Raw genomic sequence first — 24,472 nt, 5'->3', positions numbered from 1 at the left:
ATATCTATCTATCTATCTATCTATCTTCCTACCTCTAAGCTAGAGTTTTTAGAAGTATCTCTATCCTCCAGCATTGATGATAGCTTTCTGATTCTATCTATCTATCTATTAATATATCAATCTATCTATCTATCTATAATCCTACCTCTAAGCTAGAGTTTTTAGAAGTCTCTCTATCCTCAAGCATAGATGATAGTTTTCTAATTCTATCTATCTATCTATTAATATATCAATCTATCTATCTATCTATATTCCTACCTCTAAGCTAGAGTTTTTAGAAGTCTCTCTATCCTCAAGCATAGATGATAGTTTTCTAATTCTATCTATCTATCTATTAATATATCAATCTATCTATCTATCTATATTCCTACCTCTAAGCTAGAGTTTTTAGAAGTCTCTCTATCCTCTAGCATAGATGATAGTTTTCCAATTCTATCTATCTATCTATTAATATATCTATATATCTATATACCTACTTATCTATCTATCTATCTATCTATCTATCTATCTATCTATCTATCTATCTATCTATCTATCTATCTATATATCTATATACCTACTTATCTATCTATCTATCTATCTATCTATCTATCTATCTATCTATCTATCTATCTATCTATCTATCTATCTATCTATCTATCTATCTATCTATCTATCTATCTATCTATCTATCTATCTATCTATCTATCTATCTATCTATCTATCTATCTATCTATCTATCTATCTATCTATCTATCTATCTATCTATCTATCTATCTATCTATCTATCTATCTATCTATCTATCTATCTATCTATCTATCTATCTATCTATCTATCTATCTATCTATCTATCTATCTATTTATCTATCTATCTATCTATCTATCTATCTATCTATCTATCTATCTATCTATCTATCTATCTATCTATCTATCTATCTATCTATCTATCTATCTATCTATCTATCTATCTATCTATCTATCTATCTATCTATCTATCTATCTATCTATCTATCTATCTATCTATCTATCTATCTATCTATCTATCTATCTATCTATCTATCTATCTATCTATCTATCTATCCATCCATCCATCTATCTATCTATCTATCTATCTATCTATCTATCTATATTCCTACCTCTAAGCTAGAGTTTTCAGAAGTATCTCTATCCTCCAGCATAGATGATAGCTTTCTAATTCTATCTATCTATCTATTAATATATCTATCTATATATCTATCTATCTATCTATCTATCTATATTCCTACCTCTAAGCTAGAGATTTTAGAAGTATCTCTATCCTCCAGCATTGATGATAGCTTTCTAATTCTATCTTTAGCCTCTTCCAGCTTTCCGTTGGTATCAATGTCATGCTGATATCAAATACATAACTTTCAGGGATAATCCGATTAATATCCGCTGGATTAGAACTGGTTCTCAGTCATACTATCCGCATAATGTCCACGGAAAGCTGTCTATAATACGATGCTATAAATTAATATATAAAACTCAGTGATCTAAAGGGATAAGACAATGGCCAATAAATTGATGTAAATCCCCAATTTTAATGCACAAAGTTAACCCTTATGTAGATCTAAATTAGTGGTAGAAACGTTTGAACACTCAACTTAATGAAGTAAAATTCACTTTAAATTTCCCAAAGTTGTTAAGCCAACGAATAAGAAAACGTTATCAAAGAACTTTGGAGACTAGTGTAATAAACAGCCTCTCTCAAACATATAAAGTTATGATTTCCCTGTTTAATTTTCTAACAAATAGTATGGTTGGATTATTCCTTCAATGTGTTCCTAATGTATTTTACAGTTCAATTGTAGTTTTTAATTTTTTTTTGGGGGGGGGAGAGTTTTTCTAGAGTGATTTATCTTGGGAGGGTGGTGGTACCCTCCCCTAAAATAGTTATTTACTTTCCCGGGACCTATGAGAAGCTACCCTGCAAAGAGAGAACCTGATCGGTTCAGCGGTTAGCGCGATCCTTTGGTACAAACAGACAGGCAAACAGACAGACAAACAGACCGACAGACAAACAGACAAACAGACAAACAGACAAACAGACAAACAGACAAACAGACAAACAGACAGACAGAAAACAGACTAATAGACAAACATCCAGACAAACAGACAGACAAACATACAGACAAAATGACAAACAGACAGACAAACAGACGGACAAACAGGTACACAAACAGACAGACAAACAGACAGACAAACAGACAAACATACGGACAGACAAACAGACAGACAGACAAACATTATAAGGATTTATTATATAAAGTTATGATTTCCCTGTTTAATAGCTGCCAGCTCTCTCTTGATAGCAAAGGTCGCCTCCTCCACTTCGGCTCTATTCACCTGGCCCTGGAATAATATTATTGGTTGAAAAGTTTGTACCATCCAATGCTGATATGATAAAAATACCCAAAGTTTTTTTTACAAAACTTTGGATACCAGTATAATTCTCAGTCCAATGTCCCCTTAATTACTATGAATCTTTGTAAAAAGTAACTTTTCCAGAATTTCCGCTGGATTAGAACCCGTGCTTAGGTAGTCAAGCATCGTATTACAGACAATTTTCCAAAAATATTAAAATATTAAAAAAACTGATACCATTTTTATAGCCCGTGATCCATTATATTTTTTTCATTTTAATATCCACCGAAAGTTGTACATAATATTATGTGATAGATAACCTAACAATTTAAATTTTTGTTTATCTATCTATCTATTTACATTTATCTATCAATCTTCAAAGACTGGCCACAATGCCAATTCAGAGCACAAAACCAGACTACTTTAGTACTTACTAGCGGCTACGTCCCTAGAGGCCTCTAGTGGTACTTTAAATGTGTTTTTTTAAATAAAACGTAACATGTCTATGTTGTGGTCAAGTCTCTACGTAAAAAATATTATTTTTGTTATAAACCTTTCCGGAAGCTATCCTGTTAAGGAGAACTCGATTGGTTCAGCGGTTAGCGAGATCCTTCGGTACAGACAAACAAACATCCTGTTACTGTTATTGTAAGGATATATTTTCATATTTCGAACTATCTATCAAACTTTAATACATATTTAGCCATCTATTTATTATCAAGCCATCTATCTATCTATCCATCTATCCTTCAATCTATCTATATATCCATCTCAGCTCATACCAATAACAAAATTAATTCGGAAATAAATCACGAAACCTATACGTGTTTTTCAGCTGTCGTTGGGGGGCAACATATCGTAAAATTGACGACCTCTCCATTTGCCCCCCAAATATTATTTTAGATTTATTTCGCTTGTTGGTTATACCTTATTCCTGTATCCGTCTATCCATCAATCTATCTATCTATCAATGTATCTATCTATCTATCTGTATACTAACCTGTATCAATCTATCAGCCAATTCACTGGATTCATCTATCTATGCATCTATTCTATCTTTCTATTTATCCATCCATCTATTTATCTATTCATCTATCCATCAATCTATCTATCTATCAATGCATCTATTTATCTATCTGTATACTAACCTGTATCAATCTATCAGCCAGTTCACTGGATTCATTTTCTAAATTATCAATTCTCTGTCTCAATAACCGGTTTTCTGTCCGTAAACGCTGAAAAACAACAAGGATTACATAAGTATCAAAGTTCTAAACTCAGAAAAAGGAAAAACAATAATTCTTATTACATTTTATAAGTAGGTCTAAACAAAGTTGTACATAATTTGTTGCAATATTATAATTGTACATTTTTATATTCATAGAAAACTGGATATAATACGATACAATGCATGATTTTTCAGTATGGCTTAAAACCGATTCTAATCCAGCGGATATTAATCGGTTTTCGAAGCCATACTGGAATAGCTATTTCTCGCATCGTATTATAAACAGCTTTCCGCGATATAAAATATACAATTATAAGATTAAAACTGGTGTTAATCTTATGATCATACATTTTTATATTTGTAGTAAACTGAATATGATACGAAAAAATCCACGATTTCTCAGTATAGCTTAAAACCAATTCTAATCCTGTGGATAGGTTTTCGAAGCCATACTGGAGAGAATATAAACTTACCCTCAGTTCTATCTCGTCCTCCTTCTCCTTTGATTTCATTGTATAATACTCCTTTTCTAGTCTGTAGCAAGCCAATAATCATTTTCTCGCAATTTCTCCCAAGAAGGAGCAGATTTCATTTTTTGCATTTTTTATCTATAATACAAAGTAGAACGATGTCTGTCTGTCTGTCTGAAGCTTAAGATCTCAGTAAAAACTGAACCGATTGGGCTCTACTCTTCAGGGAATAAACCTATTGGTCCTGTGATGGTTTTAATATTTTTTTTTACTTTTGCTTTTTAAATCTAAAATACGAAAAATTAGGTTGGGCTTAGCCTCTAAAGATTAGGGGCGCAGCCACTAGTTAGGTTATATTGTATCTAGAAATGAAATAAAATTGTAAAATTGGAGGAAGGGGACATTGGCCTGTTTATTACACTAGTCCCCAAAGATTTATAATAACATATTCTTTATTCTTTGAGACTCTATGGACGTTGAGTTTGGTTTTTGGTTCATTAGGTTGAGTGTCTAACCGTTTTGACCACTAATTGTAACCTACAGAAAAGGAATAATTTTGTGTATCCTCATTGGGATGAATTGTATTGAAATTGTATTGACTTCCTGCCTTTTCATCTTTTTTTGGTTGATTTTGAGTTGAAATGCCATGCTGAAGATTGGGTCTTGGTCCTAGTGACAATTCAAATATTAACACACTAGCGTCTATCCCACCTAGAGGCCTCTAGGGGCACTTGAGGAGGGAGGAGTTGAATTCGATAACCCAATTTTTTAGATTAAAGAAGAAAAAGTAACATCCCCCATTTTATATTTTAGTTTGACTTATTAATATTGGGTCTTGGTTCTACCAACAATTCAAATATCAAACAACAACAATAACAACATTCATAAAAGCAAAGCCCTAAAACAGTAGGACAAACAAACATTAATTAACACTTGTAGAGTGTCAGAACTGAAAAAGCAGAAAATTTATGTGTAAACAAAATTGTAAATAAAATGTAAGGACATACTTACATTTTTAGGACTTCATCATTGAGATGCTTTGCTTTAAACATTGTACCTTGTGATAAAAGGAATCACTATTCCAAAAATCAAATGAATAAAATAATTATAGCATAAAAATTTTTTTTGTCTAAAAAGGAAATAAAAAAAATCTAAATGGACATACGGACTTTATGGTAACATTATAGAGCTGCTAAGCTTTATAAATTGTACCTTATGGTTATAGGATTGCCATGCAAATTTAAAAATATAGGACAATTCTAACCTGTTTAAATTAACAAAAAGAGCTTAAATTAACGGACGGATGTAACGACCCTAATTATAGAAAAGATTCGATTTTAATAACTATGTTAGAACTGTGTTTGATTTGGGGGTGTTGAATATCATAGCACCCCCCCCCCCCTGTAATCATTGGAAGGTGCTACAGGTACAGGTCCTCTCCACACCACCTTGAACTTACTCTGTGTGTTAATTGCAGTGTAACGCGCTTAATCGCCAAGGGTTTTACGTAAGATAATACCTAAACAGACAACCAACACTTAGATTGCATAACCTTCGTTTGAAAATCTTAACTGTGCATCGTACTGAAGTAGCGCCTTTTTTGGACAAAGGCATTCCCCTATCTCCCTTAACTATTAGGTTGTGCTTTTGCAGTAGGAATCCCTTTAGTTTTTTTGGGGAGTGGGGGGGGGGGGGGGGTTCCTCCACGTTTCAATAAAAATTAACCCTAGAAAAATAACCCTTCAAACCAAAAAAAAAATTCTTTCTATACATTTTTTAACTAAAATTAATTTAGAGAACTCTGGGGGCACTTAAGGGGCGTAGCCGCTATTCATTATTAGAGGGACTGTACATTTACAAGATAGGGGAAAAAAACATTTTCAGGCATATAATTATGCAGTTAATTGTCTTTTTTCTCCTTCCTAAACTTAACTTTTCAAAGCAGTAGTCAGTTTTTCCTAATTGTTAAGCCCACTTTTATCATATACTTTGCTTTAGTATAGGGGAATAGTGACAGAGAGAGAGATAGAGAGAGAGAGAGAGACAGAGAGACAGAGAGAGACAGAGAGAGACAGAGCGAGACAGAGAGAGACAGAGAGAGACAGAGAGAGACAGAGAGAGACAGAGAGAGACAGAGAGAGACAGAGAGAGACAGAGAGACAGAGAGAGACAGAGAGAGACAGAGAGACATAGAGAGAGAGAGAATGACAGAGAGACAGAGAGACAGAAAGACAGAGAGACAGACAGACAGAGAGAGACAGACAGACAGAGAGACAGAGAGAGACAGACAGACAGACAGAGAGTGAGAGAGAGAGAGAGACAGAGAGAGAGCATTGCCGCTATTGATTTGGAAGTTGTTAATATTTACAAATTAACCTGTTCAAATTTGACTGGCATCTCCTTCTGGAAATACTGAAATAAAAAAAAATAATTAATTATTTTTGTAAGTAAGTTTTATTGTATTTTATATGATAATATATGTATATATCTAAATTAATACTGAAATATGCCAGTAAGAAAGGGGACAATGGGCTGTTTATTACACTAGTCCCCAAAGTTTTATAATAGAGTTATCTTATTTGTTGGCTTAAAAACTTTGAAACTTCTATTGAATTTTGATTGTTTGGTTTAATAAGTTGAGTGTTCAAACATTTTAACCACAAATTGTAATCTACAGAAGGGATAATTTTGAGTATCATCATTGGGGATGTACATCAATTTATCAGCCTATGTCTTATCCCTTTAGATCCCAGTATACTGTTACTTATAGTTCACCTATAGCCGGGTATTTCCTATATATAGATCTGACATGGATCTTGAAGCAATGTAGCAGGGACTTTTGTAAATGTTGAAAATTGGAAGTTTTTGTGTAGTAAAAGTTGTCGCAAATGAAGGTATTAAATGAAAATGAAAATAAAATTGAAATCCGGACTGTTCCTTCTTGGGAGAAAATGCGGGAAAAGGATGTTATGATTTTAGTCAATACTGAAGCGAGCAGGTCTAACTTTTCCACCAGCAGATGAAGATCAGGTTCGTATCTATCTGTCTGTCTGTCTGTCTGTTTATCTATCTGTCTATCTATCTATCAGAATGTTTGTCTGTCTGTCTGTATATATCTGTCTTTATGTATGTCTGTATGTCTGTCTGTTTGGCTGTCAGTATCTCTGTAAGCTTGTATGTTTATCAGGCTGTCTGTTTTTTCTGTATCTGTCTGTTTTAGTCTGTCTGTATCTATCTGTCCGTCTGTCTGTAAGAATGTGTGTCTGTCTGTTTGTTTGTCTATCTGTCTGTTTGACTATATTGCAATACATATGTCTGTCTGTCTGTCTATCTATCTGTCTGTCTATCTATCTGTCTGTCTATCTATCTGTCTGTCTATCTATCTGTCTGTTTGTCTTTCTTGCAGTACGTATGTATGTCTGTCTGTCTGTTTGTATGTACATACCTTTAGAACTCCTTCCATGTCTTGACTTAATAACTCATGCTTGGCTGAACATATAAAAATATATTAAACAAACAAGGATGACAACATTCATAAGTAGTGAAACACAAAAAGTCATAACAGGACAAACAAACAAAGTAAGTTATATAGCAGTATGACCGACAGGCAGACGGACAAAATAATGTAAAGACTAGATGCACATAATCATATGTCATAGGAAGTTTTACTTAAATTTTTAGCTATCTTCAATGGCAGTCGAGAAAACCACATTTCCCCCATAACATTATGGACTGACAACATGAATTATAGAGTAGCTTAACTTCTAAATAAAATGCCGTATTCCCTTTAAAGTACATTGTTAAGCAATAACCCCCCCCCCTCAATGAAAGAAATTAAAATAAGGAATGACAGAGAAGATTTTTGAATGTTAGGGCAGGGTAGGTTAGGTTATACTAGATAATTCAGGGTTAGGGCATCCTGCAGGTGCTATGCATATGAAAAAATACCCCCCTTATTTTTATTTTATTTCAGTGAGGTGATTTAGCAACATAAATAGTTAGAGTAGAGGGAAGGCCTTGGTCCATTAACAGATGCAACTTATTAAGATGAACTGTCGTGCAATCAAAGAGTTGGTTGTCTGTTGGATGTTACTCAACCTAATATCCACCAGTGGGTGTTAGAGTATTGCCACCCCTCACAAGCGGATGATGCCCTTGGGTTTTCTAGATGATCACTTGAAATTAAAGAAGAATCCTGCCCAATTTATCACAATCTATCTATCAATCTTTTGGGTATAGTCCCTTTCGTGACAACGCCTCTTAAGGGGCGTTTCCTCGTATTTTCATAGTAGCTTTTCCCCTATTTCTAGCCCATGCGGGCCCAATTGCCTTACACAACTTAACCCAACCTAAAATAACCTATAACAACTAATGTGACGCCCCTTAAGAGGCGTTGCCACAAAGGGAATATACCCAATCTTTTTATTCCTTACCTGTTAAAAGTAAAGTTAAAGCTAATCTGAAAATCACTTCCACCCCCTCTGACAGAAAACAGTCCATAACTCTGAAATTAATAAAACAAGGATGACAACATCCATAAAAGCGAATCACTGAAACGGTAGGACAAAGGGACATTCACACTTGTATAGTGTCTGAACTGAATAATCAGAATATAAATGTATAAGAGTCAAAGAAAAATTGTAAGTAAATTTGTTGAAAAACTGCTTGATACAGGATAATGTTTATGGACATACTAAATTTTTTAGGACTTGATTATAGAGTTGCTTTGCTTATTACATTATACTTTGTTGTCCCAGGAATAAATATAACAAAAATCAGATCAATCGGATGATTAGATCACATAAAAATTTGTTGTTAAAAAAGTAAAAAATTCAACATGTTTAAAATGTACGTACGGACATTTTGGTGATGATTATAGAGTTGCTACGCTTACTAAACCGTACCTAACTACTGAAGGAATCGCCATGCAAAGTTTGAAATCGATAGGACAATTCTAACATGCCTAAATTAACGAAAAAAGCTATCCGTTACGGAAGAACGGACGGACCAACCCTAATTTTAGAATAGCTTCGCTTTTAAAAATAATTGCTCATGTACATATTGATATTATTTAATATCCACTTTAAACAAAAAAAATCATTGTGTTTGTGTTTTGATTCTGCCGCTAGGCAACATACATATTCTATAATTCACTTTGTCTGTCTGTCGGTCAGTCTGTATGTCCATTAGTAAGTCTGTTATGCTATCTTGAAGATATTATGTGTCAAAACTTTCAATTACTAAGGGGTAATTTGTATATCATCATTGGGGATGTACATCAATGTATCAGCCATTGTCTTATCCCTTTATATCCCCGAGTTTTATATACTTATTTATAGTATGGTATTATAGACAGCTTTCCGCGGACATTATACGGATAGTATGGCTGAGAACCGGTTCTAATCCAGCGGATATTGATACGGATACCTGCTGGCCAGGGTGATGGGCAGAGACGTGGTGAACAGGGTCAGGAACCAGGAGCTAGCGTACAGGTTTGTGTGGATAGCCTAAGAAAAATAATTGAAATCAAAGACGACATTCTGGGGGAAAGAATTAAAGCGGCATTATGTGCACTCCCAGACAAACGACGACATTATGAAACAGGAACCAGGAGCTAGCGTACAGGTTCGTGTGGACAGCTTAAGAATAGTTATTTCTAGCATCATATTATAAACAGCTTTCCGGGGATATAGAATGTACAATTATAAGATGAAAACCAGTTTTTATATTCGTGGAAAACTGAATATAATACGAAACTAGACATTATTTTTCAGTATGGCTGAGAACCAGTTCTGATTTACCGGATATTAATTGGTTTTGAAGCAATACAGGAAAAATATTTTAGAACAAAGACGACATTCTTGGATAAAGAATTAAAGCGGCATTATATGCACTGCCAAACAAACAACGACATTATGAAACAAGAACCAGGAGATACATACAGTGGATAGCCTTATGTCTTGCATCGTATTATAACCAGCTTTCTGGGGATATAGAATGTACATACAATTATAAGATTAAAACCAGTTTTTATATTCGTAGAAAACTGAATATAATACGATGCTAGACATAATTTTACAGTATGGCTTAGAACCGGTTCTAATTCACCGGATATTCTTAAATTCACTGAAGTCTTCAACAGTTGCGGATATGAAAATTATTTTACACAGACAAAATTTTATCAGTTCCTACTGCTTCTATGTCAGGCATGTTACATCTCAATAGTGAGAGTTGACGAAATGTCTTGGGAAAAGAGTCAAAATTACTAACGCTCTTTGAGTGACAAACAAACATTAAGACCATATTAAATATAAAGACTAGTTGCAATAGTAAAAAAAATAATTATTTATTGCATCGTGTTATAGACAGCTTTCCGCGGATATTAAAATGAATAATTTTAGGATTAAAACATGTTTTGTTAGCCCAGAGAGGTTAAGGGTACTAATTTTATGCTTTTATTATAATATTCGTGAAAAATTGTGTGTAATACGATGCTATACATAATTTTACAGTATGGCTAAGAGCTGGTTCTAATCCAGTGGATATTAATCGATTACGAAGCCATACTGGAAAAGTTACTTATCACATCGAATCACAGACAGCTTTCCGCGGATAGTATGGCTGAGAACTGGATCTAATCCAGCGGATATTAATCGGATTAACTTTTTCACCTGGGATTGAAAATGAACATACAAGTCGGGAAGGTGCTCTTGGACCAAAGTATCCAACTAAAAAGAAAATAATTAATATTTCAATCAATCTATCCAGGGAGAAGGGAATTAATTATAATAATTAATATTAAAATAATATTCTGACAAACAATTCTAATAGAAAATTTCCCTTCAACCCCCTTCTTCCCCTTTCCTCCCCTTCTCACCCACCCCTCTTCGATTAAATGAAACACTTTAAAGGTTTCGTGATTTTTTGTAGAATTCATTGTTAGAAAAGCTACCCCTGAATCTATCTAAATAAAGGGAACAGTAGGTTTCCAAAAATTCCATAAAGTTGTGAGTAAGATTTCAGTCAAATACGCTTATTAGGTCAAACTGTTTATAAATATGCGTTTAATTATACTATGCGTTTGGTCAACATCAAGATCAGTTACACTTAATAATAAAAATTTTGACCTAATAAGCGCATTTGACTGGAAGCTTACTCACAATTTTACAGAATATTGCAAAAGCTACTATTCCCTTTATCAATCAATCAATTTGTATATCAATCTATCTATATAAAGGGAATAGTAGCTTTTGCAAAATTCCATAATTTTGTGAGTAAGATTCCAGTCAAATGCGCTTATTAGGTAAAAATTCTTATAAATCTTAATTATACTATGCGTTAGGTCAACATTAAGAACAGACAAACTTAATAAAAAAAATCAATATTACAATCAACTAAAAAAATAATCAATCAATCTATCTATCCATATATAAAGGGAATAGTGAGGGGTAGCCAGCCTAACCAACAATTCTACAATAAAAATCACGAAACCTTATGGGGGTAGTTTGTTTTTGTCATATAAGTGAAGAGGGGTGGGATAGAAGGGGAGGAAAAGGGGAAGGATGTTGTGGGGAAATTATTCTTTAGAAATGTTTGTCAGACTATCATTCCCTTGTCCCTGGGACTAGTAGCTTTTGCAAAATTCCAAAGTTGTGAGTAAGATTCCAGTCAAATGCGCTTATTAGGTCAAACTGTTTGCGTGTATGCGTGTTTCAAGATAAATGTCTTTTTTTTAAACTTAATTATGCATAGAAAAAAATTATATAAAATTTCTTATATATACAATATATCTCATATCTATCTTGATAATTATGTATCTCTATGTATATTGTATACCTGGTACATACAACAAAGTCCCAACTCTGCCATACTTGGCTATCTATCTATCTATCTATCTATCTATCTATCTATCTATCTATCTATCTATCTATCTATCTATCTATCTATCTATCTATCTATCTATCTATCTATCTATCTATCTATCTATCTATCTATCTATCTATCTATCTATCTATCTATCTATCTATCTATCTATCTATCTATCTATCTATCTATCTATCTATCTATCTATCTCTCTACCTGTTACATACAAAGTCCCAACTCTGCCATACTTGACTATCTAACTGTCTCTATGTATACCTGGTACTTACAAAGACCCAACTCTGCCATACTAGACTATCTATCTATCTATCTATCTACCTGGTACATACAAAGTCCCAACTCTGCCATACTTGGCTTGAACATTTCTCTCATCCTGAAATTAGTTTTTTTTGTAAATTGTACTAGAGGCCTCTAGGGGCACTTTTGATCAGGAAAGGGGAGTTTGATCTCCCCCCCCCCCATTTTCAAGAAAGTAAAAAATGTGGGGGTGTCATTTTATTCTAGGGGTTATATATCTTGGGAAGTTGGTGGTACTCACCTCCAAATAGTTATAAACCTTCACAGGACCTATGAGAAGCAACAATGTAAAGGAGGACCAGATTGGTTCAGTGGATAGCGAGATCAAAACAGACAGTCTTACATGAACAGACAGATAAAAATCCTGTTACTTTTATAAATGGATGTAGCCAAAAAGAATAAAAATCAATATGATTTTAATAACTTAATTCATAATTTTTAAAATTATATTACTTGATGAACATGTTGATGTAATAACTCCTTCTTACCCCAAAATGTCCATTAAAAATAGCAATCTATCTATCTGTACCCATTACCTGTATTCCTGCATGATTTTGACCAAAACAGCAAAGGAATCCTCCTCAGGCATCTATAAACAAAGATATCAGTATCTGTAATACAAAGTTTCCCACACTAATATAAATTCTCCCACGCCATGACAAATTATCCCACACCATCACAAATTTTCTCACGCCAGGACAAATTTTCCCAGGACAACACATATTTTCCCACACCAGGACAAATTTTCTCACGCTTGCACAAATTTTTCCACGCCATTTACCTGCATAAGAAGCAAACCAACAATGAATGCAGAGCCCTGACAATAGCCAACTTCCCTGAAAAGATAGATGGATAGATTGATGGATGGATACATAGATAGATAGATAGGTAGATGGATTGATACATAGATAGATAGATGGGTAGAAGAAAATAGATAGATGGGTAGAAAAAAATAGATAGATGGGTAGAAACAAATTGATTGATGGGAAGATAGTTAGCTAGATAGAGAGAATGTTGACAATATCCAATTTTCCTTAAAAGATAGATAGATAAATAGATAGATTGGGCCCTGTATTACACTAGTCCCCAAAGTTTTATGATAATGTTTTTATTATTTAGCTCAACAACTTTGGGGACTGAATTCAACCTTTGTTGGCTGGTTCATGAAGTTGAATGTCCAAATGTTTCAACCAATAATTGTAATCTATACAGATTTGTGTATAATCATTTAGGATGTACATCAATTTATTAGCCATTGTCTTATCCCTTTAGATTCCTGAGTTTTATATATTTATTTTAAGCATCGTATTATTGACAGCTTTCCGCGGATATTATGCGGATAGTATTATACTGAGAACCGGTTCTAATCCAGCGGATATTAAAACAATTACCTGTCATGAATACTGTAGGCTTTCATCACATTAAACAAGGACTCCTGGCCGGCTCCATCCTACGAATAAGAAAACGAGATTATAAAACTTATTAGACATACCATATATAGATTACCCGTCTGAACCGATTTTTCGTCAAATTTAAAAAGGACCATTTCTAGCAGACAAAAGGATTGTTTACTTTCGACTCAAACTGAAGTGGATTCAAGGCAAAACTATTTTGGTGAAAAAACTCCAAAATCCCATTAAAAATCTACAAAAAATAAACAAAATCTTATGTTAATAACCCTTTTATGATTTTATTTAATTTTAGTAGATTTTTATGCGGTTTTGGAAGATTTTTTCAAAAAATAATTTTGCCTCACCAGCGAGTAGTGAGCCTAATTTCATTTAAGAATCCACCTCTGTTTGAAGCTTTCAAATTTCAAAAAATTTTAAGACGAAATTTTTGGGGATTCAGTAAAGCTTTGTTCTAAGAAATTACACTGTTTACAGCTGACTTTTATCTTCATTTGTAATAAAATGTGTACAAAATTTCAACCAATGATATCTCTTGAATGTTCCTTAAGGATTCTCCTATTGGTGGAATCCGACATTATGTCTCTTGAATAATATCTCTACTTTTTTGGGTACTAGTGAACAGTACCAAGGGGGGGGGGGGAGTTTTGACACATACTTTTGGACTGAGAGGAAAGGTTATTAATAAAAAAATCATTCTTATATGATGAATTTCACGAAGTTTTAATATTTTTTGGATAGACCTCCAGGTTTCGGAGATCCAGGCCTCCAGATGGTCTCTGTACAGGTAAAATGAGAAGACATTTTTTTAAAGTTACAGGTCAACTTATAAAACAAAATATGCATCTTTTTTAATATTATAATATTCACATATTTGAAGAAAAAAGATGCATATTTGGTTTTATAAGTTGATTTGTAACTTTAAAATTTTTTTTTTCATTTTTACCTGTACAGAGACCACCTGGAGGCCTGGAGCACCGAAACCTGGAGGCCTATCCAAAAAAATCTTAAAACTTGGGAAAATTCACCATATAAGAATGATTTTATAACCTGTCCTTTCAGTCCAAAGATAAAGCCTAGGTGCCAGGTTTACGCAAATGTGTCAAAACTCCCGCCCCCCTTAACGTTTCAATGCCCAATGGATATATTACACCAGATTTTCATGTTCTATAATAAAGTGAACTCTGTAGCGGGCTAAAATAACCCCCTCATTTACCCCAATCCCTCCCCTTCTACTGAATGAACTAACTGACCAATAAAAGAGTTCTGTGTTAGCAACCTAAATTGACGACAATTTTTCTCCTCTCATAATATCTACGTATAAAATACACTTTTATGATAAATTTAAGTGTCTTTCTCCCTCCCCGCCCCCCACTCCCCCCCTCACCTTTTGATTATGTGTAGCCGTTTAAAGTATCTTAAGAAACACACACACACATTTTTGCACTGATTTTCCGTGTCCTAAGGACTTTAAAATAGGAGTGGAACACTAAAATTGCTCTACTACTATGGTACAATATTGAACTGTAAAGAAACGGCGGCAAAACCGCCACAGCCGACGAAAACCGGTATTTCCCGCCATTTTATTTTCAATTTTTCTCGCTCAATCAAAATTGATAGTCCCCAAAGCTTTATAAAAGTAATATCTCAATCGTTGTCTAAAAAAACTTTGGGGACATTTATTAAATATTGATTGGTTGGTTCATTAAGTTGAATGTCCAAACGTTTTAACCACTAAATTTAATCAAAAGAAGTGTTAATTTTGTGTCTAATGATTGAGGATTTACATCAATTTATCGGTCATTGTCTTATCCCTTTAGATCTTTGAGTTTTATATATTTATTTATAGCATTGTATTATAGACAGCGTTCCGCGGATATTATGCGGATAGTATGTATGAGAACCGGTTCTAATCCAGCGGATATTAATCGGAATAACTTATATATATACCTTGTGTTTAAACAGATCGTGTTCTGGGTATGTCCGAGCTATATCTCTTCTTATAACCTAAACAGATATATAAATATAATTTTAAAAGTTTCCCACGACTACAAAAATTTTCCCACGACTACACAAATTTTCCCACTCTACACAAATTTTCCCACGCTTACACAAATTTGTGTTTAAACAGATCATGTTCTGGGTATGTCCGAGCTATATCTCTTCTTATAACCTAAACAGATATATAAATATAATTTTAAAAGTTTCCCACGACTACACAAATTTTCCCACGACTACACAAATTTTCCCACGACTACACAAATTTTCCCACGCTTACACAATTTGTGTTTAAACAGATCATGTTCTGGGTATGTCTGAGCTATATCTCTTCTTATAACCTAAACAGATAAGATCTCGGTAACCACTGAACCGATTGGGCTCTGCTCTTCAGGGAATATATAATACAAAGTAGTACGATGTCTGTCTGTCTGTCGGTCTGTCTAAAGCTTAAGATCTCAGTAACCACTGAACCGAATGGGCTCTACTCTTCAGGGAATATACTAAAAAGATATAATTATAATAATCCTATTATCTATAATATAAAGTAGAACGACGTTTGTCTGTCTGTCTGTCTGTTTGAAGATACCCCGATTTCTTACTAGTGTATATTGTTGTTTTTGAAGGAGATGGGGCATGGACTGTTTATTACACTAGTCCCCAAAGATTTATAATAACGTTTTCTTATTCGTTGGCTTAACAACCTTGGGGACTTTTGGTGAATTTTCATTGGTTGATTCATTCAGTTGAGTGTTCAAGCGTTCCAACCACTCATTTTAATCTAAGGAAGGGGAATACTCATTGGGGATGTACATCAATTTATCGGCCATTGTCTTATCCCTTTAGATCCCTGTATTTTACTTATTTAGCATAGTATTATAGACAGCTTTCCGCGGACATTATGCGGATAGTATAACTGAGAACCGGTTCTAATCCAGCGGATATTAATCGGAATGGCGATTTGTTTTACCTTTTCACACGCGGATGTTGTCTTCATGTATTCTGAATATTTGGACTTTTCTGTCGACTCATGCGCCCCACATAGCACCTAGATTATATAGATATATAGATAGATAGATAGTTAGATAGATAGATAGATACATACATAGTTAGATAGATAGATAGATAGATAGTTAGATAGATAGATAGATACATAGTTAGATACATAGATAGATACATACATAAATAGATAGATACATAGATAGATAGATAGATAAAAATATATATTGATAGATAGATAAAACAAGGATGACAACATCCATATAAAAGCAAAGCTCTGAAACGGTAGGACAAACGGACATTAAAACTTGTAGAGTGTAAGAACTGAATAATCAGAATATAAATGTATAAGAGTCGAAGCAAAATTGTGAGTAAATTTGTTGAAAAACTTTTTGATAAAGGATAATGTTTATGGACATACTTACATTTTTAGCACTTGATTATAGAGCTGCTTTGCATATAATATTGTACTTTGTTGTCCCAGAAATCAGTATACCAAAAATCAGAACAATCGGATAATTAGATCACATAAAAATTTGTAGTTAAAAAAGTAAAAAAATAACATGTTTAAAATGGACGTACGGACACGTAGTTTTAAAACTTATTAAGTCTCAAATTAGACTTTACGGACGTGACTCAAAAACTGCCTAGTAAAAATGTTTTTTTTTCTTCAAATACTTTCATGGCTAACCTAAATATATCCTTATACTAAAGTAACAGGATGTGTGTCTGTGTGTTTGTATGTTTGTGTGTTTGTGTGTTTGTTTGTACTGAAGGATCTCGCGAACCGCTGAACCGATCGGGTTCTCCTTAACAGGGTAGCTTCTCATAGGTTCCGGGAAGGTTTATAACTATTTTCTTGGGAGGTGGGACACTCCCAACTCCCCCCAAAAAATGAAAAATTCCCCCCCCAAAAAATTTTTTTTTTTAACTTTTTCGTTTAAAAACTAAAATAAGAAATTGGGTTATCAAATTCGACTCTCCCCTCCTCAAGTGCCCCTCGAGGCCTCTAGGGGCGTAGCCGCTAGTATCTTATATTCTACAAAAAAAAAACATTTAAAGGTTTACTTCTACAAGTGCCCCAAACTCGTTAAACGCAATTCGTGCAACTATCCCTTTAATTTACTGGCATTCACATTTCTCGCATTCTATCAATCAATTAACCTTCATTCGATTATTCTATTCAACAATATATAAGTTAATATATTAATCAATATATCAATCAATCTACTAATTAATCTATCAATTAATCATCAATCTATCTATCCAACAATATATTAATCAATCTATCTATCAATCAATCTATTAATCAATCAATCTATCAATCTATTAATCTATCAATATATCAATCAATCAATCTATCAATAAACCAATCTATCAATCAATCTATCAATCAATCTATCAATCAATCAATTAATCAATCAATCTATTAATCAATCAATATATCAATCTATTAATCTGTCAATATATCAATCAATCAATCTATCAATCAATCAATCTATCAATCAATCTATCAATCAATCAATCAATCAATCAATCAATCAATCTATTAATCAATCAATTTATCAATCTATTAATCTGTCAATATATCAATCAATCTATCTATCAATCAATCTATTGATCTATCAATATATATATTGATCTATCAATCAATCTATTGATCTATCAATCAATCTATTGATCTATCAATCAATCTATCAATCTATTAATCTACTTACCAATCTATCAATCAATTTATCAATCTATATATTACCTGCCAAGCTATGCCACGAAAATGGTGAGGAATTCCCTTTCTCACTAAATCCTAAAAAATAATCAGATTTTTAATTCAAAGATTTTTTCACCAAAATTTGGAAGATTTTCTTTTCAGTAATTATTTTTAAAGAAAATTTAATTTTTCGTATCGTATTCTAAACAGATTTTTGCGGTTATTCAAATGAAAAAAAAACTAAAACCAATTTTTTAGCCCCGAGGGGCCGAAGACCAGGGCTAACAAAACTAATATTAACTTAATTACCTAAATAAATTAATTTTTGTCTTATATTTCATGAAATATTACTGTCTGTATAATGCTATGTTCTACATAATTTTTCAGTATGGCTGAAAACCGGCTCTAATCCAGCGGATATTAATCGGTTTTAAGCCATATTGAAAAAGCGTTTCTGTCCTTTATTGAAGCTTTCCTTCATTTCTCGATTTAACAATTTAACTAGCGGCTACGCCCCTAGAGGCCACTAGGGGCTCGTAAAATGTTTTTTTTCAATCTATATTAAGATCAGCTGTTTACAAAAAAATATTTTTTCGCCACTAGATGGGGTTAGTTATATTTTCTTCTGCGATTTCTCTTTGTAGAGTGGTGGTACCCTCCCCCTAAATAGCTATAAACCTTCCCAGGACCTATGAGAAGCTACTCTGTAAAGGAGAACCATGTGTTAAAATTGTGTCAAAATGATCCATGTGACGTCATAAAAATGAGGGAGATGAGAGGAAAAGTGGAAAAGAAAACCCCCCAAAAAGATATGGATAATCTTTCATTTTTATGACGTCACATGGATCATTTTTGACACAATTTGGGCTTTATCACCATATCGGTTCAGCGGTTAACGAGATCCTTTCGTACACACAAACTGGGATTCTTTTACTTTATTTCCTAAAAGAAAGCTACCCCTGTAAAGGAGAACCATATCGGTTCAGTGGTTGGCGAGATCCTTTGGTACACACACATCCTGTGTTACTTTATCATAAGAATGTACAAACCTTTTAAGGAAGATAATCTTAATATAATTATAATCTACAGAAGGGGTAATTTTGTGTCTAATCATTGGGGATGTACACCAATTTATTGGCCATTGTCTTATCCCTTTAGATCCCTGAGTTTTGTATATTTATTTTAAGCATAGTATTATAGACAGCTTTCCGCAGATATTATGCGGATAGTATGACTGAGAACCGGTTCTAATCCAGCGGATATTGATACGGACTTACCTTAATAGTTGGTAGTTTTTTTCTTCCATAGGAGTCCCATTCATTTATAATTTTTCCCCAGAGCGTCCACAAATCTGCTTCTTCTTCCTGTACACTTGAGCCTAAGTAAAATTAGTGGTTAAAATGTTTGAACATTCAGCTTAACGAACCAACAAATCAAAATTTACTTAATTCACCAAAGTTTAGATAGATAGATAGAGAGATAGACAAACAGACAGATAGACAGATAGAAAGACAGACAAATAGACAGACAGACAGCCCATTTGTTGATAATTTTTCCCCATAGAGTCTGCTTCCTTTTCCTGCACACTTAAACCTAGAATAAGTGGTTGAAACGTTTAAACACTCAACTTGTATAGGAAATGTATGAGTGAGTCAGTCTGTCAGTGAGGGAGGAGGAGACAAAGAAAAAGATAGATAGACAGACAGGCGACATATAGAGAGACAAACAGTCAGACAGACATACAGATATACAGATAGACAGACAAACAAACAGAGATACAGACAGACAGACGAAGAAACATAGACAGAAGACAGACAGACAGATAGATAGACATACACAAAGTTAGAGGGACAGATAGACAGATAGACATACAGAGAGACAGGCAAATATACAGACGTGTATATATAAATGGACATACAGACATACATACAAACAGACGGACAGACAGACACTGAAGCCTAGAATCCAAAAGGGAATAGGATGATATAATTATTAGACAGATAGACTTTGTGGACTAGGGCAATACACAGTCCATTGACCCCTCCCTCCCTGAGCTTCGCTACTTATAAAAAAAAAGACGAACTAGCCAGAGAGAGCAATGAGTGAAAATGGGCTGTTTAATACACTAGTCCCCAAAGTTTACAAATTCAACAACTTTTGGGACCTAAATAAATTTTGATTGGTTGGTTCGTTTAGTTGAGTGTCAAAACGTTTCCACAACCAATTGTAATCTACAGAAGTGTTAATTTTGTGTATCATCATTGGGGATGCACATCAATTTATCGGCTATTGTCTTATCCCTTTAGATCCATTAGTTTTACATATTTTTTATAGCATCGTATTATAGACAGCAATCAGCGGACAAAACAGACGGACTACCTGAATTTATTGATATCTGCGAGGTGTCAGACGAACGGCGGCTGTGTGTTGAATGCGCCGGCTGCGAATTTGACTGCGGATTTGTTGGCGGCGGTGTCGCCGTTGATAAAGAATTCAGCGACTTGGCATCAGATTCGATTAACCTGCAGTAAAATTTGTTAAATTATGTATCAAGAAAACGAAGGAGCGGGTTTCGTCGCGTTTTCAAAGTAGCTTTTATCCTATTTCTAGACCCTGCGGGGGGCTCTAACCTTACCTTTTTGGCATTAGAGGCATTGCCACGAAAGGGACTATACCCAAATAATGTATCATGGACAGAAAACGAAGTAGCGGGTTTCGTCATAATTTCACAGTAGCTTTTGATAGGTTAGTTTAGGTTAGGTAAGGTAATAATTGCCCCGAAGGGTTAGAAAATAGGCCCCGCAGGGTTAAAGCCCCACCCCCCCCCCTTAGGGCTAGAAATAGAAGAAAGGCTACTGTAAAAATACGACAAAACCCACTACTTCGTTTTCTTCTACTAAAATTAATATATCATGGAAAGAAAATGAAGTGGCGGGTTTCGTAGTATTTTCACAGTAGCTTTTAATAGGTTAGTTTAGGTTAGGTAAGGTAATAATTGCCCCAAAGGGTTAGAAAATAGGCCCCGCAGGGTTAGAGCCCCCCCCCCCCTTTAGGGGCTAGAAATAGAAAGGCTACTGTAAAAATACGACAAAATCCACTACTTCGTTTTCTTTCTATGATCTAAATAAATTTACATATAGCAATGGATGTAGTATAAGTGGATATATTAACAGGGGAAAGTTTGTCGTCAATTTAGGTTGCTAATATGGAACTCATTTATTGGTCAATTTGGAGGAGGAGGATGGGGTAAATAGGTGAAGGGGGGATATCGTTATTTTAGCCGGCTGCAAGTAAAAATTTCTTGAGAGTACATGAAAATCTGGTGCTACATCCAAGTAATACTATATCCATTCTCCTAGTTTTAGCTCAATTTCGAACCTTTACCGTAAAAATTCAAAAATAAGATTAAAATATAGTATAAAAATAATATAATAATACGTACATACATACATATATGAATATATTTTGTATTATTGATATACAAAAAAAAATATCTCAATAACTACATTTATTTTTTTATCTATCTATTTCTTATTTATATATCTATCTATTCATATTATATCTGTATGTCCATCTATCTATCTATCTATCTCTATGCAAAATTATCTATCTATACGTAACCATCAATATTTATCTATCTATCAATCTGTATTACCTGCATATATACCCATCTATAAAGTTTTATATGAAAATTAAATTTAAAGGATTTTTAAAAATTATTTTTTATGTGAATTTTTTTTTAAATTTTCAATCTACTTATGTTAAGGATTATCTATCTATTTCTATAGACATAGCTATCTATTTATCTATCTTTTTATCCGTCTATCTATCTATCTATCTAACCATCTATCTATCTATTTATCTATCTATTTATTTATCTATCTATCTATCTATTGATTAATGTATGTATTTATCTATTTAACTATTCATCTATGTATCTATCTATCCATACCCAAAGTTATTGACTAAATCCATAAAATATCCTGAGACGACTTTTCTTCTTTTTTGAAAGAAACCCGAGTCTTGCCTAAAGGGTTAAAAAATGAATATCATTAGGGATCTTAAGGGATAAGACAATGGAAGATTAATTGATGAAATTATTCCGTTATGATAAACAAAATTGGCCCTACAAAGTTTTTTTTTTAAATGACGCCTTACAATACAAATGACCAATGAGAGGCCAATATACAGACTAAATTACCAATGGCAGGCCAGTATACATTGTAATTGACCTATTGTAGGCCAGTATATATTGTAATTGACCAATTGTAGGCCAGTATACATTTTGATTAACTAATTGTAGGCCAGTATACATTGTGATTGACCAATGATAGGCCAGTATATATTGTAATTGACCAATGATAGGCAAATACAGAGACTAAATTTCCAATGGCAGGCCAGTATACATTTAAATTGACTAATGGCAGGCCAGTATACATTTTAATTGACCTATGATAGGCCAGTATACATTGTAATTGACCAATGATAGGCCAATATATATTGTAATTGACCAATGATAGGCCAGTACAAATTTTGATTAACCAATGGCAGGCCTGTATACATTTTTATTAACCAATGGTAGGCCAGTATGACGTTATTTTTTATAGGCACTGTAAAGAGCTTCTAGCTTGTAGATAAAACTAAATAAGTATCTAAAGTTTTTAAGCCAACGAATAAGAACTTTGCATAAAATGTTCGGAATGGACATACTGATCCTCTGGTAATGATTATAGAGTTGCTACACTTTCTAAATTGTACTCAACTGTTACAGGAATCGTCATTCCTAATTTTAAATGGATCGGACAATTTTAACATTCATACAAAAAGCTAAAGAACAAATATGGTCTTCATTTTTTGGACAGTTTTTTTTATAAAGTAGGAAGGGGTGGATGGATGGGGGTATCGTTATTTTAGCCTGCTGCAAGCTTTACTTTATTATCGTACATGAAAATCTGGTGCAACATCCAAGTAATAATATATCCATTACTAGCTGCTACGCCCCTAGAGGCCTCTAGTGGCACTTTAAATGTTTATTTTTATATTTCAAATATGTCTATGTTGTGATTTCTTTTTGGAGGGTGGTGGAACCTGCCCCCAAAATAGTTATAAACCTTTCCGGGACCTATGAGAAGCTACCCTGATAAGGAGAACCCGATCGGTTCAGCAGTTAGCGAGATCCTTCGTTACAAACACACAGACAAACAAACAAACATCCTGTTACTTTAGTGTAAGGATATTCATTTATCAACCTTCTGTATGTGACAAAATTACTAAAATTTAAACGTGGATTATATTATTTCTCGCATCGTATTATAACAGTTTTCCGCGAATATAAAAAATGTACAATTATAAGATAAAAACCAGTTTTTTGGCCCCTATAGGACAATGACCAATAAATAGATGTATATCCCCAATGATTATACACAAATTTTTGCGCTGTATAAATTACAATTAGTGGTTGAAACGTTTGGACACTCAACTGAATGTACCAACCAGCCAAATTTCAATAAAAGTTCCCAAAGTTGTTGAGTCAATGAATAAGAAAACGTTATTAGAAAACTTTGGGGACTAGTGTAATAAACAACCTCCCTCCCTGTGTACTTTCCAAATGATGATAACCAAAATTAGACCTTTTCACGATTAAAATTATCAGCTTTATTTTTAATTTATTTCAATTTTATTTTTTATTTCGGGGGGATTTAATTACTCGACAAGTAACTTTAAGTGAAATTTTCTATAAAACAGCATATAGTGTATAATAAAAAATGACGTCATACAATACAAATGACGTCACTTTTGTTAATAGGAAATATACTAAGTTTCCAGTTTCCTGTGATCTGAATGGTACCCAAAGTATTGTAACAGTATCTTATTGAACATTGGGGACTGTAATTAACTGTGGTACCCAAAGTATTATAATAAGACTTTCTATAATCCAGTTTCCTATGATCCGTATGGTCGGTTGGTGTGTCTGTATCTGGTGGAAACTCGGACAAAATTTCGCTTATTCTATCATCATTTTAAAAATCACGAAACCTTTTTTAAAAGCGAAGCCGTCCGCTTTTTTCGTTGATTTAGGCATGTTAGAATTGTCCTATCGATTTCAAACTTTGCATG

General features: G+C 33.6%; 1 protein-coding gene across 4 annotated transcripts in view; it reads right to left on the bottom strand.

Annotated features, from left to right (window-relative positions):
• Evi5 (ecotropic viral integration site 5) overlaps nt 1–24,472 on the bottom strand; it is a 92,747-nt gene that overhangs the window by 15,754 nt on the left and 52,521 nt on the right. For 3 of the 4 annotated variants that reach the window (XR_013875542.1, XM_080150133.1, XM_080150134.1), the window contains exons 6-24: nt 20,735–20,877; nt 19,633–19,733; nt 18,401–18,451; nt 16,619–16,696; nt 15,601–15,657; nt 13,633–13,691; nt 13,023–13,077; nt 12,778–12,830; nt 12,263–12,317; nt 10,735–10,791; nt 9,491–9,570; nt 8,497–8,567; nt 7,509–7,552; nt 6,440–6,475; nt 4,671–4,732; nt 4,067–4,127; nt 3,514–3,600; nt 2,285–2,353; nt 1,246–1,353 (exon numbers count right to left, since the gene is read on the bottom strand). Coding sequence is in view for 3 of the 4 variants with exons in the window: in XM_080150133.1 (XP_080006259.1) it covers nt 1,246–1,353; nt 2,285–2,353; nt 3,514–3,600; nt 4,067–4,127; nt 4,671–4,732; nt 6,440–6,475; nt 7,509–7,552; nt 8,497–8,567; nt 9,491–9,570; nt 10,735–10,791; nt 12,263–12,317; nt 12,778–12,830; nt 13,023–13,077; nt 13,633–13,691; nt 15,601–15,657; nt 16,619–16,696; nt 18,401–18,451; nt 19,633–19,733; nt 20,735–20,877 (1,327 nt within the window). In the remaining variant the exon portion in view is untranslated. Of the gene's footprint in view, nt 1–1,245; nt 1,354–2,284; nt 2,354–3,513; nt 3,601–4,066; nt 4,128–4,670; nt 4,733–6,439; nt 6,476–7,508; nt 7,553–8,496; nt 8,568–9,490; nt 9,571–10,734; nt 10,792–12,262; nt 12,318–12,777; nt 12,831–13,022; nt 13,078–13,632; nt 13,694–15,600; nt 15,658–15,768; nt 15,824–16,618; nt 16,697–18,400; nt 18,452–19,632; nt 19,734–20,734; nt 20,878–24,472 lie in introns of all 4 variants that reach the window. The other variant, XM_080150135.1, reaches the window with a different exon arrangement.

Source organism: Acartia tonsa, chromosome 15 (genome assembly GCF_053477335.1).
Source record: "Acartia tonsa isolate MP-2025a chromosome 15, ASM5347733v1, whole genome shotgun sequence".
Taxonomy (NCBI): Eukaryota; Metazoa; Arthropoda; class Copepoda; order Calanoida; family Acartiidae; genus Acartia; species Acartia tonsa.
This window is presented reverse-complemented; position numbering and strand designations above follow the sequence as displayed.